The sequence below is a fragment of the Trichosurus vulpecula genome, chromosome 7 (assembly GCF_011100635.1).
Source record: "Trichosurus vulpecula isolate mTriVul1 chromosome 7, mTriVul1.pri, whole genome shotgun sequence".
Lineage (NCBI taxonomy): Eukaryota > Metazoa > Chordata > Mammalia > Diprotodontia > Phalangeridae > Trichosurus > Trichosurus vulpecula.
Window position 1 is genome coordinate 92,414,022 of NC_050579.1, and position 20,715 is coordinate 92,434,736.

The 20,715-nt window shown below is 36.8% G+C and overlaps 2 protein-coding genes across 2 annotated transcripts in view; both read left to right on the forward strand.

Annotated features, from left to right (window-relative positions):
- PRKN (parkin RBR E3 ubiquitin protein ligase) overlaps positions 1-20,715 on the forward strand; it is a 1,915,523-nt gene that overhangs the window by 420,683 nt on the left and 1,474,125 nt on the right. The gene's annotated exons all lie outside the window — the stretch shown is intronic.
- Positions 12,607-15,041, forward strand: LOC118855906 (CCR4-NOT transcription complex subunit 7-like). The gene has a single exon (XM_036765947.1). It carries the CDS (start codon positions 12,703-12,705, stop codon positions 13,558-13,560), a length of 858 nt encoding a protein of 285 aa, XP_036621842.1. The 5' UTR covers positions 12,607-12,702; the 3' UTR covers positions 13,561-15,041.

Genomic DNA, 20,715 nt, shown 5'->3' on the forward strand with positions numbered 1-20,715 from the left:
TCAGAATATAAGATCCAAATTTTGTAAAAATTCCAGTTTTTGCTGATAGCATTATATATTATAGAATTGTTTGAATTCTAAAACAATTCAAAAATGTTCACTGAGCATTTGAGTATTATATTGAACATGAGCAAAATATGGCTCTTTTCTCTTATAAGAAAAAGGAAGTCATTTGGGGCTTTAGAGACTTAAATACATTTTGGTACTTATTTTTTAAAACTATAAATTTTCCCTATTTTAAGAAAAAGTGGTGCTACACATAGAATCTTGTTTTTATCATGCTTGAAGGGAACCAGTATTGATGTATTTTTTCAAACTTTATTAACAAGAAGAATCTGTTGTTTAATTAGAAGGGGCGCCTCATATTGTTAACTAACTTCCCTTTGCGAAAGCAAATTATTTGAATACTCAGTATTTGTATATAATCAAAAATATAAGGGTTCTAATGGGAGAATTAAGGAGTATTGCTCTGTGTCTTGTGCTTTTCTGCAGTGCCTTTATTTGAATAAAATGTCAAATATTACTAATATTTGATAGGTTTTTAAAAATGTCGATGGTTGGGTTTTTATCAGATTTTTATATATAGTGCTTCTTGATTCTTGTGACTCAGGGTAGTGAATAAGAGAGAGTTCTTAGAAGGGGCATGTTGGTAAATGTTTAATAACTGGCTCTGAGAGAAAATGTGTACTCTAGACATATTTAAGTTTCATCTGCATCATTAGCATTTTATTCATAGCTTTCTTACGTCTAGACAATTAACAAAACAATCAAGCCCTTGTAGTATTTCCTGATTTCGAAGGTGTAAATGTTTACATGGGAAACTTAACAATCAGTTTTAACGAGCAGACTGTAGCATACTCATACACTCATGGTGCTTAGGACTGATCCAAAAGATTGCTCATCCCTTACCAAAACCATCAAATCATTTATATGATATTTTGAAGTAGAAAAAAGGTAGATTCCATTAATTAACATTCCACGTTGCAAAAATATTAAAATGCCCAGGAATATACAAATGCAGATATTATAGGTGATTTCAACTGAACAAGTTTTATTTAGCTACAGCAGGAATATGAAGGTGAATGCCATGGCATGGATATAACTTTGTTATATTAATTTGGATATAATAATGGAATTGTCAAAATGGATGTATTCCTATGTTAAAAAAGATATGAACTAAATAATTTAGAAAGATTAGCAAGTCATTTCCCAAGAATTCCAGGAATTTTTCCTTTTCCAAAAGATTTCCCCCTGAAGTCCTTTAAAGTTCCAGCTCTCCTGTCTAAAACCAATGGATACCTATTTACATTGGAATGTCCAGGAATTCATTTATTATACAAAGAGATGCACAGGAGTGGAATAAACTAATTTCTGCTCCTTTCTTCCAGGTTGTTTGTGTTGTAAAACCTGAGATGAAGAAATGTATAAAGTCTTTGTGTACTTTTAAATTTTATAGCAAAGGTTGGAGGAGTCAGAGAAATAATCTGTAACTGACATTTCAAATCTAATTTTTCAAATTTTAAATAATCTATATTTCACAATGGAATGGAATTACTAAATCTTAAAGTTCATTGGAAGGTCATTTATCCCAAACAGACCTGAACAGAAATATCTCACACACACACACACACACACACACACACACACACCCCTACACAAATAATTGGTCATCCAATTTTTGCTTTGCTTGAATTTTTCTAATGAAAGGGAATTTACTACCTTGAGAGGTGGTTCATTCCAATTTTCTGATAGCTCTAATTGGCTTTAATTCTAAGGAAGTTTTCCGCCCTTATATTGAAGGGAAATCTGCCTTTCTGCAAGTTCCACCTACTGGATTTAGGTCCTCCCTCTGGGGCCAAACATACCAAACCTAACCTGTCTTCTACATGACAGCCCATCAAATATATGAAGACAACCTCTACACCTACTTAGTCTACAGACTAAACAACCTTTTGTTTTTCTTCAATCAGTCCTAATGTAGCATCATCTCCTGGCTCCTCATAATCCTGGTTATGTTCCTCTTTAAAGCCTAGGACAAATGAAAAAATAGCTTCTGTAGATATGAATGTAACTTCTGTCTTATCACTTATAAAATTAAATCCATAACATCAGTGGAGTTAACTCTACATAGATACGATGCAGGTCACTTTTATCATACCTACAACCTATGTTGTTAAAACTCGAGAATTTTAAAACTACACAAGGAGTTTGTGAAGACTGCCTAAGTACTTTGATGAATACAAAATTATTAAACTATATTCAAAAGGGTGGTTGTTTTATATTTATGAATGAAATGAGACTTTTTGTGGTTGCTTGTCCTTTGTTTTTGAAGAGGACCAATGACATCACAGGGTGTCTTGACTTGTGGATGAATTAGATTTAAGTAAGACAGAGTAGTACAAAGTTGTCAGCCTCACTGTCTTCTGGAGTCATCAAAATCCAGTGGCAGGACAAAAGTCAGGACAACTGGCGGTGTGACCCAGGATGCAATAGATGACCTTCGTGTCTTAGATGTCTAACTATACTCTAAGCCTTCCATAGCACCTGTTTCAGCTGCCTTCATGGCCATTGGAACAAATTGTTCATATCCACCCATTCCACAGAGGGAAGTCTTCACATGCTTGGGGTAGACACCCCTCTAACTCACCGATAGGTTGTGGCCCATCAATTATCCTCAACCTGGTCTAGTCCATCTGCTGAGATGGTCTAGTGGAGTGTGGCCACTGCACATGCTACAGCTTTTTGGAGTCATGTGTGAGAGTTGAGGGCCAGGTAGACACCAAAGGTGGATGGATAGCCCTGAAAAGGGTATCATAAGCCCTTATATAACATACCTTTGATAGTTAAGGTCATTGATTTAAAGTAGAAGGGATCTAGGGGACCATAAGATTTAATCCTCTATCTTACGGATGAGAAAAAAACTGGGGCCCAAGAATGTTAAGTGACTTTCCCAGATGACTTTCTTTTAAAGAACTAGTTAATAATTTTTCTTCTGTTTACAATAGGCATCTTGCTGAGTTCCATGCTTATCAGCTAATCTTTCTTTTGTAATGTTGTTATCCTGTGTTACACCAAACTTCTGGGGTATCAAACATGCAGGATTATTTTCAATATTTTTTGCTTTTGGAGCTTTGTTATTGCAATTAGAAATTGCAATTTTAATTACAAGTATGTATGTATGGTTTATTTAACATGTGTTATTGGCAGATTTATTTAATTTTTATTCTTTGATCCTCTCCCACAATCATGGGACATAGGTATTACCAAGTCTCAATCTTAACACTAAAAGTACTATGCTCTGTAGATTGTAAACACAGCCTTTATCATGGGAAGTCACTATTAGGAAAGCATAGGAACTACTTAATGTTTCCATTGACAGAAGGCTACATTCAAAATAATATATGCTAGTACACTCTAGATAAGATTGAGTGGCAGTTGTTGGCTGGATTTTTCTCCCTTACTATCATTTTCTTTTCCATATTCTTTCTTTTTCCATTGAAAATAGTATATTTCTTCCACCCACCCTGCTCTTACACATGCACACATATATCTATTCTCGATTTAATAATTGTATTAGGGCACACAGTAAAATGAAATACAGTTCATGAGGGTAGAGGACCAGGAAAAAATGTGAGCACATGGAGAAAGTTCTCTATTTTTAATTTCTACTCAATGTACTTCGTATTTGTTTTTGCGAAGACCTTTTTCATGGAAGAAAAATTATTTAACTGAAAAGCAGTGATTTTTAAAGGGGGAAAATTACATTTTTATTTCAATATAGTTGGTGTCCCTTGTAATTCTATATATTTGATTTTATGCATTTAAAGACATCATTCTGAAAAGAGGTCTATAGGCTGGACCAAACTGCAAAAGAGATCTGTGACACACATAGGTCAAGTACTTCTTATGAGACATTTAGTTCCTGGCACATAGTAGATACTTAATAAATGCTTATTGACTGGTTTATTTGCTCCTAGTCCCCTTCTAACTTCAGGGACTTGCCATTGTCACTAGTTTTATTCTTAAATTACTGTTCTCAGCCTGGTCCTTATCATTACCTCAGTTCTGGTTTCTAACTCTGGAAGTAGTTGGCTAGGCTTCTAGAATCTCTTTCCTTAGCTCTTATTATGACCTACAGCAGTCTATACCTGATCAGAGACTTCACTAGTCATTCCCTTTCCTTGGGTCACTTTAGATTACTTCATCCATAACATTCTGTCCAAGGTTTAGGAAAATCTTTTGTCTCTCTACCTGTATATACTTCAGTTCCTAATAAGACATTATTCTTGTATCTGGACCCCAAAACTATCTGACTCCCCACCTCCATTCCTGTTTTCAGGCTTTCTGTGGTCCTTTTTCATCTTTGAAGTATTTGCAAACTGACCTCAGTGAAATCTACTTACAGCTTCTTTACTAATCTCTCTCCTGACTGTTCCTGTGATGCAGATTTTGTCATCTGGATCTTTGGGCCTTTCCAAACCTTGATACAAGTCACCTCCTCCATCTGTACTCTATGTCCTATGGCTCAAGCAGGCTAGCCAGATTAGCCCAGACTCCAGTGCCAAGTCTGGATGTCCTCATTCCATAGCTGCTTTTCCTAGTGAAACTTGCTCTCTCATTTTGAATCTGTTCATTCAGTTGAGCATGCCTCCACCTTTCCGAAAGCAAACTGATATTCATACCTGAGGGTCAGTAGAGACTGAGGAACTTTTCCTTGTCCTGAGATAGAGGGTCCATTGATAAATTACCTGTGAAAGTAATTTATCTTTCTCCATCCTGAAGGCTACATATCATAATGGTTACAATAATAAAAATTACATCAGTGTATAGAATTATTAACATATTATCACCTTACAGATTATTAGGTTTAGCCATTCTACCACAGAAGGGATACCCCCAACACAGTTTAAAATTAAAAATCATTGCTATGCAGAACTAAAATCAGGCTTTAATGCTCAGACACAACCCTCTAAATCCTGTGCCCTGTAAAATGGATACTGCAAATCCTCTATTTTCTTTCCATAGACTGTTGATGAGATGCTTTTTTACTCCATGATTCACAAGATAAAACATTGCCCAATGGTCCTCCCATTCATAAACATTACATATAGTTTCTAGTACAGTTATTTTCAATTTGACTTCAGAATGCTACATCTTTATTTCTAGAAATGAATGGGAGGTTCATATTGACCCTGATTGTGAGAAATAAGGACTACCCACTTCCTTGCTGCTCAGCTTTTAACAGTATGGTAAAATTTTTGTATGAGTGGCTGTTTAAATATGACCTTGAAACAATGATAATTGTATGTAGCTTACATAGCTCATCTGGAATCCTATTTTCCTTTTGATTCAGGACACTAGAAAGGTCAGGTTAAGTGCCGTTATACTTACACTTTCAGTCCTTTCCTACCATGTTTGTTTATGAGAAAATAATTCTGTAAATAACACTCTTGAACCCTGCAGTGAATAAAAAGCAAGATTCTTTTGAAGTGTAGTCTTGCTATGAAACTCATTGCTGATCTCATTTATTTAAGTAAATGTAAATGAATTTCACTCCTATATTCCTCTGAAGAACTGATGCATTAGCAGAGGAGCTGGTAAGCACCACACAGAATTAATGGAGGAGAATCATCTACATAGAATGAGTTCACATTTCAAAGAGCCAGAGAATTTAATCTGTTTGTGTCTGTGCATTTATATGAGTCAGTCATAAAAATACCCCGAATTACTTACCTCTTTGCGTAATTCAGAACCTTCAGAAATGTAATTTCTCTGTTGAAAGGAAGACTTGACATTTTAGTGCCCCTGTGGACTTATGAAATATCTTTGAGGATTGCCATGGATTGGGGGGAAAGTTATCTTCTTTGAGCTTATATGAGACTGAAACTTTCTACACTCAGAATGGTGAAGAGGTTTGCTTTACTGCCCCTGGTCATTTTCACTAATACTTTATTGAGTTGAAAACAAACACAAAACTCAGAGAAAATGGGTGAATCAGTGATTCTCTTTGGTAGCTACTATAGTTGACCAACCCCCGACATGTCATAATTTGTGATGGACTTTGGTATTATAATATAAAATGTAAAAATGTGTTTCATAAAAGAATAAGAACAGGAACAAAGTCTCTCATTTCCTTGATATAGGGAGCTCCCTGGATTAGGAAGTTCCTTTACCAATGCAGATTAAGAATTTCTCTGCAGCTCCATTGTTGTAAACCATTTCCCTAAGCATTCAGAGGTTAAGTGACCTACCCAAATTCACACAGTTAATATGTATTGGCAATCCAGGTTCAATATCTGGCTTTCCACCCATTATGCCACACTGCTTTTCATGTCATAGAAAATATTGAGGAATCAAAGTAAATGGATTATACTTGGGGAAACAAGCTTCTATCTATTCAAATACATTTGTATCTAAACAACATATTAGTATGTACACATAGAAATCTTATAACACTATTTTCAGTGGAGAAGAAATCATTATAAGAAAAGTTTGTATGTGTGTCAACTCTGTGTATAATTCACATAAAGGCTATATCATAATTTTAAAATTTCAGAATTGATAATTACTGTCCATGGAGCTTACCTCCTCCAGCCTTAAAATCAGAGTAAAATAAAAATTTCTGTCAGATAACATTTAAGACCTACATATGTCAGTAGATCCAGGAGAGATAATTTAAAAATTATTGTACTACCTGAAAGCCATGATCAAAAAAAGAGCCTAGACATCATCTTTCAAGAAATTACCAAGGAAAACTGCCCTGATATTCTAGGACCAGAGGGTAAAATAAAAATTGAAAGAATCCACCAATCACCTCTTGAAAAAGATCCCAAAAAGATAACTCCCAGGAATATTGTCACCAAATTCCAGAGTTTCCAGGTCAAGGGGAAAATACTGCAAGCAGCCAGAAAGAAACAATTTGAATATTGTGGAAACACAATCAGGATAATACAAGATCTAGCAGCTTCTACATTAATGGATGGAAGGGCTTGGAATATGATATTCCGGAGATCAAAGGAGCTAGGATTAAAACCAAGAATCACTTACCCAGCAAAACTGAGTATAATGCTCCAAGGCAAAATATGGATTTTCAATAAAATAGAGGACTTTCAAGCTTTCTCAATGAAAAGACCAGAGCTGAGTAGAAATTTGACTTTCAACCACAAGAATCAAGAGAAGCATGAAAAGATAAACAAGAAAGAGGGTCTTATTAAAGTTGAACTGTTTTGTTTACATTCCTCCATAGAAAGATGATGTATGTAATTCATGCGACCTTGGTATTAGGGTAGCTGAAGAGAATATAAATATATACATATAGACAGAGGGCACAGGATACGTTGAATAAGAAGGGATGATATCTAAAAAAATAAAATCAAATTAAGGGATGAGAGAGGAATATATTGAGAGAGGGAGAAAGGGAGAGATAGAATGGGGTAAATTATCTTGCATAAAAGTGGGCAAGGAAAAGTAGTTCATTGGAAGAGAAGAGAAGGGGTAGGTGAGGGGGAATGAGTGAATCTTGCTCTCGTCGTATTTGAACTGAGGAGGGAATAACATACACAACTGAGTATCTTACCCCACAGGAAAGAAAGAGGAAAGGGATAAAAAAGGGGGGATGATGGAAGGCAGGGCAGATAGGGGAAGGAGGTAATCAAAAGCAAACACTTTCGAAAAGGGATAGGGTCAAGGGAGAAAATTGAATAAAGGGGGACAGGATAGGAGAGAGCAAAATATAATTAGTCTTTGACAACATGAGTATTGTGGAAGAGTTTTGCATAATGATACGTGTATGACCTATGTTGAATTGCTTGCCTTCTTAGGGAGGGTGGGTGGGGAGGGAAGAGGGGAGAAAATTTCGAACTCAAAGTTTTAAAAGCAGATGTTCAAAAAAAAAGTTGTTTTTGCATGCAACTGGGAAATAAGATATACAGGTAATGGGGCATAGAAATCTATCTTGCCCTACAAGAAAGTAAGGGAAAAGGGGATGGGGGGAGTGGGGTGACAGAAGGGAAGGCTGACTGGGGAACAGGGCAATCAGAATGTATGCCATCTTGGAGTTGGGGGGAAGGTAGAAATCGGGAGAAAATTTGTAATTCAAAATCTTGTGGAAATCAATGTTGAAAACTAAAATATTAAATAAAAACAATTTAAAAAAAGACCTACATGTGTCAGGGGGAAAAAAAGCTCACTTTTTTTCCTATTCCTTGAACAAATAAAGAGTTCAACTTAGGAAATTCATGAACTTGTGTCTTTTCTTACATATGCTTTGTCATTTTCCAGTTCTGTGTTCCACCTTACCTTTAGTTGTATTCTGTCTGAAAAATGTGGACAAAAATACCTGTTGTATTAAAACTGAAATTTTTTTAAAATATAGAGATAAAGATAATTGATTATAAATTTAAGATTACCCGGAAATATTCCATCAAATGTCCTGAATTATTGGTGAGGGAAAGGCTAGTCTTGATTTTCTTTCTTGTATAAGGGATTTTATATTTTTTTACCTTTCCAGCATTTCACGTCAAAAAATAATTGTTACATAACTGCAATACTGCAAATAGAAACAAAAAAAATTAATTAAAACTGAATCCTGAAGAAAGGAAGGAACAAAGGAAGGAAGGAAAGAAGGAATGAAGGATGGATGGATGGATGGATGGATGGATGGATGGATGGATGGATGGAAGTATTCATTAAGCACCTACCATGTGCCAGGTTATTTTTGTTCACTTGTTTCAGTTGTGTCTGACTCATCATTACCCCATTTAGGGTTTTCTTGCCAAAGATACTAGAATGGTTTGCCATTTCCTTCTCTAGCTCATTTTACAGATGAAGAAACTGAAACAAACAGGATTAAGTGACTTACCCAGGTTAACAAAGCTAAATAAGTGTCTGAAGTAGAATTTGAACTCAGGTCTTCCTGACTCCAGGCATGACACTCTATCTATTGTATCACCTTACTACCCCATGTGCCAGGTACATTACAAATATTATCTCATTTGATGTTCATAACAGCCCTGGAGGCAATGTCATTATTATTTCTCTTTTACAGGTAAGGAAACTGAGGCAGACAAGCATCTTTCTGACTCAAGCCTCCACACTCTGTCCACTGTGCCACTTGGCTACCTCTAGAATTAAAATGACCTATGTAGGTCCAAAAGAGTTAATGATTCTTCACCGAAATGTGAGACTATGAGTGTGGGATATTATATATGATATCAGACTTTTTCAATGTGTTGATTAATTAGCTGAAATCTTTTTTGTGGATTTGTTTAGTTTAAGTTTTTAGTAGTTTGTTATAAGGGATGACTGAGAAGAAAAGAAGAGAGATGCGTTGGAAAATGTAGGTGATATAAAAGCAAAAGATCAATAACAATTTTTTTCTGAAAATAATTGTTATAAAGTATGAGTTCTATTATGCTGAGGGCTATAGCCATTACAGACTGTAATAGTTAACAAATGAATTTTTGATGATGAAAAACTAGGAATTGGTAGTATAATATTTCAGCAATTACTATTTGAGGACATTGGTGAGGTACTAAGGTGGTATTGATGTGTCGCCCTTTTTTTTTCCTTTTTGCACATGCAGCAATCAGAGGCTGAAATAGTTAATTGTACAGAAGCAAAACATTCAGTTGTTTTTCTTATTTGGAGCACAAGTATGTGATTTACGTGCTTAGTGTCAGAAGAGATTAATGTCATAGATTCCTTGCAGTTATAAGGTGGTTATTTTGAATTCAGGACAGGGTTTTGACCTTACTTGCTTTAGTCTTCCATGTCCAGGGGTGTGTGGGGTGTGTGTGTGTGTGTGTGTGTGTGTGTGTGTGTGTGTGTGTTTGTATTTCTCTTTAGGGAATGCAATTCTTCAGAATAAATTCACTTAGTAAGTAGGGCACTGACACTAATTTTGACTTCGTGATTATGTGTGTTCATGGGTGCTGTTTTCTTGCACTATTTTTTTAACTAACTTCTTTAACTTTTCTTGAATTTTTTTCTAGTTTAGTTACATTAGAGGAGTGAACTTTACACACCTTAATAAGTAGCTTTATTATTAATAAAAATTAAGAGATCATGGATGACCCATCACACACTGGATTGACTCCCTGTGGAAGATTTATTGGAATACATGGGCAAGAGTCATATATTGTTGTAATCTGCATCAGTGGAATAAGTACCCACAATAGGGAGATCAATGTATGGACATAATAATCAACCTAACTGTGGCATCTTCCTTTGCTTTAAAAATATTAATGATGATGATGATAAGAACAACAGCCCAGTTGTTCAGCTGAGCAAGGATGAAGAAAAGATAGAAGAACATAGTGATGTTTCAAATGTTTATACTTTGGTAAACCATAAATGTTTCAAAAGAAATTGAATCTTTGTATCCTCTTCCTATTTATGCATAATTCATTCAGATGTTCTAAATGAAGGAGAAAACCAAAGTCATTCTGAAATGTTTCACTTTTCTCTTAAAATCTATATGCCAAGAGTTTTGGAACATGCTAAAATAGATAAGGTGTAGTCTATCAATCCACCAAAAAAGTAATAGTAAAAAAAAGCTAACACTTATATAGCAGCTTAAGGTTTGTAGAGCACTTTATGTACTTTGTCTCCTCTGATTCTGAGAACAACCCTCAAAGCTAGATGCTAGTATTTTCTGCATTTTACTGAGACTCAGAGACGTTAAGTGAATGGCCTAAAGATACATGATTTATAAATGTCAGAGGCAGAATATCAATCAATCAGCATTTATTAAGTGCCTACAGTGTGTCAGGGACTATTCTAAGCTCTGTGGATACAAAAAGAGGCAAAATGTAGCCCCTGCTATCAAAGAACTTACAATCTAATTTGAACCCGGGTCTTTCTCCTTCCAAGTCCACCAACACTCTTTTTGATACATGAAGCCCTTCAGGAGCCATCACTTGTCATCTCTGAGTACCACGGAGATACATTTTTAGGAGGAATACTTTCTATCAGTACCCATTCATTGCAAAGGAGGTAGGTATTCAACTTCATGTCTTATGTACACTTTATACACCATATGATGCAGAAAGAAATTTCAGAAACACTATATGTTAAGAATTATTTTAGAAAGTGTTTGAAAAGGTAAATTTAAATTGAACAAGCGTTTCTTCCGACAAGGTATCACTTCTCCTGTGATATTTATTAGAGTTGTTTTCTCCTCTTAAAAAATAAAACAACAAAAAAAAGCTTACATATACATTTCTAACAGATTCTTCTTCTCATTTTAAACCTAAATTGTTACAGAATTTGAGATTTTATAAAATATTCTTTAACTTAAATCTTGGGATTAAATTTTATCTTTACATGAACAATGTGCCTGGATCCCTTGCACTATACACACAAATGAATACGCATGTCTCTTTCTGTGTGTATGTATGTATATTATCTGTATGTAGATGTATTCCCCCTTGGTACTTTGATTTTATTTTAGAAGCCATTTGATTATGGGGACAGCTTTACAAGAATAATTAATTTTTATATCTCTTTCATGAGTTGCACACATGAATTTGAAATTGACCATATTCATTAAGTTAGTGTATTCATTAGAGCATGAATACCATGATGGGGGCTACAGAGTCATTCTGATGTATTTTTACTTCTCTGGATTAAATACATTATGTAATCAGTCAAGCTGATTGGGTTCATATGTGGGTATACCATGTTGCTTTTTGTCATTTACAAGTGGAATGGAGACGCTAAATCTATGTAATCCATCATCTTACTTTGAGTTTGGTTAAGTTTATTTCATAGTTCTAACCTTGTAAATTTAATTAGAACCCTTTTCTGCTTTTTACTTTCCTACTTTCGTGTAAGAGCTTTGTTAGAGTTTGAATTCACAACTTTTAAAATGTATACATTGTTTGCATGTCAAATATTTTTGAGTCAAAAGTAAAAATCAACATTCTTGAATCAAATGCTAAAGGATAGGTTTTTAACCTCCTTAATCTTATTCTTAATTTTTAATCAAATATTAATTAATAATTTATTGAATTGTCCCCAAAGGAAAAAAGTGCATAAGAAATTCACATAGTGTATGTTCAAGCTTCCTATCTTTTGCTGGTGAAAATAATTGTCCTTATTTGTTGAACTTGCATAACCTGCTTTATTCCACTGTAGTCTTTTATGGGGATGGTCACATACCCTTGGTCTCACTATCATCCTGGAATGTTTAGCCCAACGATTTAGTAAGGATTTAACAGAGCCTATGCTGAACCAGACATTGTGTTAGGAAATAGTGATACCATGACAAAAAATCAATAGTACTGGGCCTTAAGGGGTTTATATTCTATTGATAGGGTCCTCCTGCCGGGGCGGGGCCGGGGGGCTGGGGGGTGGGTGGGAGGGAGGATCCGCCCCTCCCCCTCTCTGCGGGGGTGGGGGAGGGCTATTTTTACTTTTCCCGGCGCGGGCCCAACGGAAAGGCTGGAAGGGGGGAGGGACGAGAGGCCCTGTGGTGATGGTGGGCTGGCGGGCGGGGCTGGCCCGGCCCTCCCCTACCCCGCCGCGCCCGGTCTGGGCCCAGGACCCCAGGGCCGCGCAGACCCTCCTCGGAGTCTCGGCTCTTAGTGAAGCCTCGGGTACAAAAATAAAGGATAAGAAAACTTATTTTGTAAAACGACTCTTCAATCAAGTGTAATATTTTGATGCTTGTTGGCATTCTAAACCCTTCGTGTTCCCACTATGCCAGCAGCGACCGTAGATCATAGCCAAAGAATTTGTGAAGTTTGGGCTTGCAACCTGGATGACGAGATGAAGAAAATTCGTCAAGTTATACGGAAGTATAATTACGTTGCCATGGACACCGAGTTTCCAGGTGTGGTTGCAAGACCCATTGGAGAATTCAGAAGTAATGCTGACTATCAGTACCAACTGTTGAGATGTAACGTAGACTTGCTAAAGATAATTCAGCTTGGATTAACATTTATGAATGAGCAAGGAGAATACCCTCCAGGAACTTCAACGTGGCAGTTCAACTTCAAGTTTAATTTAACGGAGGACATGTATGCTCAGGACTCCATAGAGCTCCTAACGACCTCGGGAATCCAGTTTAAAAAGCATGAGGAAGAAGGGATCAAGACACAGTATTTTGCAGAACTCCTCATGACGTCGGGCGTCGTTCTGTGTGAGGGGGTCAAGTGGCTTTCATTTCACAGTGGTTATGACTTTGGCTATTTAATCAAAATCCTGACCAACTCGAACTTGCCTGAAGAAGAGCTGGACTTCTTTGAGATCCTCCGACTGTTCTTTCCGGTTATCTATGATGTCAAATACCTCATGAAGAGCTGCAAGAACCTCAAGGGCGGCCTGCAGGAAGTGGCTGAGCAGCTGGAGTTGGAGCGGATGGGACCACAGCACCAGGCAGGATCCGATTCGCTACTGACGGGAATGGCCTTTTTCAAAATGAGAGAAATGTTCTTTGAAGATCACATCGATGATGCCAAGTATTGTGGGCACTTGTACGGCCTTGGTTCGGGCTCCTCCTATGTGCAGAATGGTACGGGGAATGCGTATGAAGAGGAGGCCAGCAAGCAGTCATGACATGAGATGGATGGACAGCAGGCCTCGGTGTTGGGAGCTCCACATGTGCTTGTATATAGGTTTTATCTCCAGTTAAATCCCTTGGACAGTAGACAATAAGGCTTTTTCTTTTTTTACCCTGCCTTCTCAGACCGTTTTTTCTTTTGTCTTTCAGTACTAATTATGACCATTCCTTCCACAGATCCTGATAAGTAGAAGAGTCTTCAGGTTAAATTTGGCTGTAGAATTAATCCATCTGTTAGCAAGCATGTGTGGCCAAGGGGAACATCCGTATCATACTCGATCTTTTGGTAAACATATCTAGTTGGTCTTAGTTTGTACCCCACACCTCTTCCCCCCATTCCCAGATTAACAAGCACTGACTGTAACTTATTGCCCTGTTTCATGTCTGTCCCTTCCAGTATGCAAGAGTTTTAGCTATTTGAGATTGTGGACCATCAATTTTGCACTTTAGAGAGTGACTCAGATCCACCGTTTTAGTAGAAGTTTGGGTTTTCCTTGCTGTTAGCCTGAAAGTTGATCATTTGCCAGTTTTACACAGCACTCTCTTGTTTTGGACCCATGGAACAGAGTCTATTTACTGTGCTGCAAAGTGTTGACTTGGCAAAGCTCTCCCGAAAGGGAAAGAGGGGCTCCTGAAGAGTCGAGCCCCCGCTCGCTGTCCCTGGGGCTTTGCAGCCCCACTCACCAGGCCCGGTGGGTTTTGGATCAGTCTCTGAAGGGGCTTTGGGACTGAAGAAGTGCTTCGCGGCAGCTTTCCGCCTGTGCGCCAGAGCTGCCGGCACCCGTGTGGCGCGGCCGCGCCTTTGCCTTGGTCTGCTTCCTCGCTCGCTTTTACCCTCGCTCGGCTATCCCTCACCCCTCCCCGTGATAGAGTCATATTTACCGAGCCCTTGTTTTGGCGACTCCACAAGTCAGTAAGTCCAAAGAGAGCAAGTCACCTTAGGTATGTCTTATACCAAATTAAATTAGAAGAGACGAGATTATGCTTTTGTAGTTGCTACAAAGACAAAAATGATTAAGAGATTTGTTGTAAAACAACAAAAGGACAAGACAAGTTAGAGTAAATAAAGTCACCTGAGGAGTGTAATGCTTGTTTATTTTGTGTGTATATCTTTGCAATATATTTTCTATATATTGACAGAATAACTGTGAAATACTTTCTTAGCCATGTAGACAGGAGCATGTGAGCAGGCCAGAGCATGTGAAGGAAGACTTTGGTAATGGGTAACTTAAACGCTACTCAGAAATGATGATGGACGGCAAGTCATGGTGTGTGTGTGTGTTACCTGCACTTAACTCAAGTCGTATTAGCTGTTTGCCAGATTGGCTTGTTCCCTTGTACTTTAACATTCTTTTCTCGTTGAGTTACAATGCTGTAACTGGGTGGTCCTTCTTCAGAAAAGTTACTTGCAGAACAGAAGGTATTATTTGTTTTTAAAGCTTTTGTAAATAAAGGCTTCAAAAAATGTTTTCTTACATCTAAAAAAAAATATTCTATTGATAGGGAGCAACATGTCATAGATGATTAAATAGGAAATGAATGCAGGGTCACTTCCAGGGGATAGGATAGATCTAACAGGAGAGAAGTTTGCTAATAATAGAACTTGGTTTCCAGAGGTCAGTCTGGAATAGTAGGATGAGATGGATGGGATCATAGATAGAGCTGATATGGATAAATGTAAGAGAGCCAAGAGTGGTGGCCAGGACAGAGAATTTCAGACTAGGTAGCCTGAGATTCTGAATGCTGAGGATTTTGAACAGAGGCCTGTTGAGTTACATATTGTGATCTTCACAGTAACAGTGATGATGTTGGCTGAATATCATCAATCCCTGAACAAGAGGTGGAAATAAGGAAGTGGAATGTGTACTGCAGCAGACTAGATGATGACTCCCTGGCCCTGGCTAGTGGTCAAGGAGAGAGTCGGAAGTTGTGGGCCTGGCTGGATGTAGAGGAATCAGGCATGTTTGAGATCTTCATCTTCCTGTCCTCCTCCACATCAGCTATGCCCCAAAACTTTATCTCAACTCTGAGTCGTGTATCTCTTCTGGGATGTATATGTGTAAGGGGGATGCGAGGTGGGGCAGATCAAAAAGGGACTTTAGTTCTAAAGCAATAGCTAAGGTATAAAGAAAGGGGCAGTATATAGATGCTAGGTGTTATAAGTGTTCCAGTTCCATGACCATGAACCCTGAAATTCTTCTGTATAACTATAGACTTCTATCATTCTATCTCTCCCTGTGCCTTACTACTCCTTCAAACTCATCAGGAAGCTAGGTGGCTCAGTAATTCCAGCTCCAGTGCTGAGGCTGGAGTCAGGAAGATCAGAGTTCGAATGAGGCATCTGACAATAACTATCTTTGTGATCCTGAGCAAGTCACTTACCCTTACATTGCCTCAGTTGTTTCAACTGTAAAATGGAGATTATGACAGCATTCTCATCGAGTTGTTGTGAGGATCAAAGGATACAGTATTTGTACGAGTGCTTAGCAAAGTATCTGGCATGCTCTGTGATATGTGGTTACTATGACTTGGTTTCCAGAAATGTCATCCATTTTCTCTTTAAATTGGGAACCCTTGAGATAACACTTGAACATTAGTCTGACTATTGTACATTTCATGAAATCTATCATTTTCCTTAATCTAGGCACCATACTTCTATTAGTGGTGCAGTTATGTCTGGTCTCTTGAACACTGTATTCATGAAAGTAAATTTCAGGAACATAATACAGGTCTGTTTGATGAACTACCAATAACTAATATTCTAAAATTGATCTAAAAATGATCTAAAAAAATTTATGTGCCAGGCACTGTGCTAAGTGCTGTAGATTTATAAAGAAAAAACAAAAGCAGCCCTTACAGTTGAAGAGCCATGTTTCCCAATGGAAGAATTTAGTTTAAAAGCAAGGAAGATAAAAATAAACTCTAAATTGGAAACTTTGATAGAAACACATGACAATCCCTTTAGTGATTTTGAATGTTGCTATAATCTTAAAAATATCTGACAGTAATCTTGACTACCTAATTGCAAGTCAGTGATGGCTGAATTTTTTGCAACCAGAGGATAAATTTTGGAAGGGTTAAGTTTAATTGGCTAATCCCAATTCACTAAACACTAGCACGAAATGAGGTTTATCTTTGACTACTTGGTATATGATAGGAGGTTTCCTTCTACACAATAAAAGGCATGTTGTGCTTCAGTTAAGTTTCAGTGACTAGAAGGGTTAATTGGGATACAAAGGTATTATGTAAAGTTGTGTTTATAATAAAATATGTGACGTTGCTCTCATTTCCAGTTACCAAAGTAGTGAAAGATAGGTTATGTGAAAGATTCAGAATTAAATGGCTAAATTTGAGGATGGAATAAAGAAACCTCAAAAGCAATGATATAGTAGGTTTTCATTCTCTTGGGAACTTCTACCATTTCATTAAAAGTTGAAGAGTAGAGGTTATCCTTCAGTTTCTGAGGGTCAGTAAATAGATCATGTTAAGAGCCACAAACATATAAACCATTAACTGAACTCTAGGTACACACATATACGTAGCCAAAATTTTATTGACAGATCAGATAGATTGTGTAAGTTCCCATGATAAGTTACTTGACAAACTTTCTAGGCAGGACTATGCTTTTTTAACCGCAAAACAAAATGTGAATGTATATACATACACACACACATACACGTATACATATATACATACATACATATAATCACATTAATTAAAATATATCTTTTATCTCAAAGCTCTATATCCTCAAATTCTGGTGAGTATAGGAATAAATGTAGTACTTTTGGCCAAGAGTACCTTCTTCAGGTCTTCTCCAAGTCCTCACAGTTGCTAGTCTTCCCCTTAATGTTACATTCTATCAATTTTGTACACATCTTGCACATACCATACATGTTGTCTCCTCCATTTGAAAGTAAGCTCTTTTAGGTCAGGGGCTGCTTTTGCCTCTGTGAATGCCTAGGGCTTAACACAGTAGCTGGTACATAGTGAGTACTTGTTCATCAACTGATTGAGTATTAGATATGATTGTGCCTGGATTTTTCTGAGATTTGAGTTAACTACAGTATATGTCATGTTAGAGAGGTACTTCTGAGTTCTGTTAAGTGAAAAGTTCTTAAGTCTCCTTGAAGATACTCCTTTTATTAGTAGTTTAACCTGCTCAAAATGTAAAAAAAAAAAAAATTAAATTGCCAACACTATAATATATTGAACCTATGTCAAACCAAATGGGCAAAGCTAAAAAGACAGTTATCTTCAGTTGGAGTTGGGGTTTATTTATTCACCCTTTTGATGGAGGAACCAACCACAGCATTTCAGTTATGAGGATGAGCAGTTGCATAAACAAATTAAGAACACACATTTCATTTATGAGGATGAGCAGTTGCATAAACAAATTAAGAACACACTGATATAGACTTGCAAATATTCTTTTCTTCAAGTACTTTGACAAAAATGGTTAAAGTGTAAGTAGTTATGATAGCTTTCAAAACACTAAATGAATATGTTGCCTGTTTTTTAAAAGTAAAGTAGCTTTCACTATAATTTCCTTTGGAATATGAATTTTGTTCTGAGAAGTGAGTAGATTTTGTTATATGTAAATGAGGGAATATTAAGATTACAGATTAATAAAATAAAATGATAGAAGGTACAGTACTGCTCTATAATTACCCTTCATATTTGAATGCTTGCCAATTACCAACTTGTCTTTAATCACTGCTCTTTAGGGAATATGTTTGAGAATGTGATGGCATTTCAATTCCAGGTGTACTCGGCTTACAGTGACAAACCACATGGGTTCTAATTTAGGTTCAGGCCTTTTAGAGGGGAAATCCACTCATTAGAATCTTGCATGGTTTCCTATAGCAAATCAAAGCCAGCTAATCAGTTTTGTTGTATTGGACCTTATATCAGAATTTAATGCAGCTGATCAAGGTCGCCTTATTTCATTATTTAGTAGATTGTGCCAGTGTATGCAGGTCTTCTCTGAAGGAGTTGATGGTACCATTATTAATTTGAATTCAGTTTATCAGTGACCTTTGGCATTGATAAAGAATTTTATTGTTGGGAAAAGGACCCATATGTACTAAAATATTTCTAGCAGCACTTTTTGTGGTGGCAAAGAATTGGAAATTGAGGGGATGCCCATCAACTGGGGAATAGCTGAACAAGTCGTGGCATATGAATGTAATGGAATACTATTGTGCTATAAGAAATGAGGAGCAGACAGACTACCTGGAAAGACTTATATGAACTGATTGTTCACTGATTGAGTGAAGTGAGCAGAACCAGGAGAACACTGTACACAATTACAGACACATTGTGCTATGACTAACTTTGATAGACTTGGCTCTTCTCAGCAATGCAGAGTTCTAGGACAACTCCAAAAGGCTCATGATAGAAAATATTATCCACATCCAGAGAAAGAATTATGGAGGCTGAATGCAGATTAGAGCTCTCTCTTTTTTGTTTTGTTTCTTCTTTCTCGTGGTTCATTCCATTAGTTATAATTCTTCTCTGTAACATGAGTAATATGAAAGTATGTTTCATGTGAATGTATATGTAGAGAATGTATATGTATTGGAATGCATGCCCTCTTGGGAAGGGAGGAAAGGGAGAGGGAGAAAATTTGGAGCTCAAAAGCTTGCAGAACTTGACGTTGTAAACTAAAAATAAATTAATTAATTTTTTCAAAAAATAAAATTTTATTTGTGAGATTTCCTAAAACATACAGTGCTAAAACTAGAAGAGACCTCAAAGGTAGTTTGGTGGAGCTTCCCTATTTGATGGAGGAGGAAACAGATGCCAAGAGGGTTGGAGTGACTTGCCCAGGATCATACAAGTAGTAAGTGGCAGAGCTGGGGTTCAAATTTGGGTCCTGTGATTTTAAGTTCAGTACTCTTTGAACTGTACCACACTGCCTCCAGTCCTTCCTCTGTTGTTTGACAAACAACAAATCTAGGATTCTAAAAATGGTTATTTTCTGAAAGAAACTTATAATGATATAAATATCCAAGGGTATGCTTTATTTTAGTGACTTCTCAACAGGTATCTTGTATATATGTATGTGGGTGGGTAAACAAATGATGTTCATTAAAAACATAATGATAACTACTGATAAGATAAATGCAGATGAAAACAACTCTGAGTTTCCACCATGCACCTCTCAGACTGGCTAACTGACAGAAAAGGAAAATAACAAATGCTCTAGGGGATATGGAAAAATTGAGACACTAATGCACTGTTGGTGGATTTGTGAACTAGCTCAACCATTCTGGAGAATAACTTGGAACTATACCCAGAGAGCTATAACACTGTGCATACCCTTTGACACAGCAAGAAATCAAAGAAAAGGGAAAAGGACTTATTTGTACTGAAATATTTATAGCAGTTCTTTTTGTGGTGGTAAGTAATTTAAAATCAAAGAGATGCTCATCAATTGAAGAATGGCGGAATAAGTGGTGGTATGATTATTATGGAATACCATTGTTCTCTAAGAAATGACAAGCAGGATGATTTCAGAAGAATCTAAGATTTATCTGAACTCATGCAAAGTGAAGAGAGCAGAACCAAGAGAACATGGTACACAGTAACAGCAATATTGTAAGGATAAAGACTTCGGTACTCCAAACAAGACAATGATCCAAGACAATTCCAAAGGACCTTTAATGAAAAATGCTATCTACCTCCAGAGAGAGAACTGATGAAGCATACTTTTTTTAACTTTATTTTTTTCTGTGTTTTCTTTTGCAATATTGTTAATATGGAAATATGTTTTGCATGATTTCACATGTATAATTGCTATAAAATTGACTTCTCAAGGAGGGAGGAAGGGTGAGAAGAAGGAAGAGAATCTGGAACTAAATTTTTTTAAAATAATGAGTAAAATTTTTTACATGTAATTGGGAAATATCTAATGAAATAAATATAATTTAAAAAAAACTATAGTGATAGGGCTCAATCTATACTTTGTCTTTTTGATTTAAAAGACACAAAGCCTTTGTAACTGTGTGTTTTTGGTTCTTTAGAGATTATAAGCTAAGGCACATCCAAATGTGTGTTAAGTGAAAGAGAAAGATTTAAAATGTAATGGATTGCCCCTGGAGAGGTTTCCCACTCTAGGGGAAGTCCTTTAGGAAGACTGGAGCATC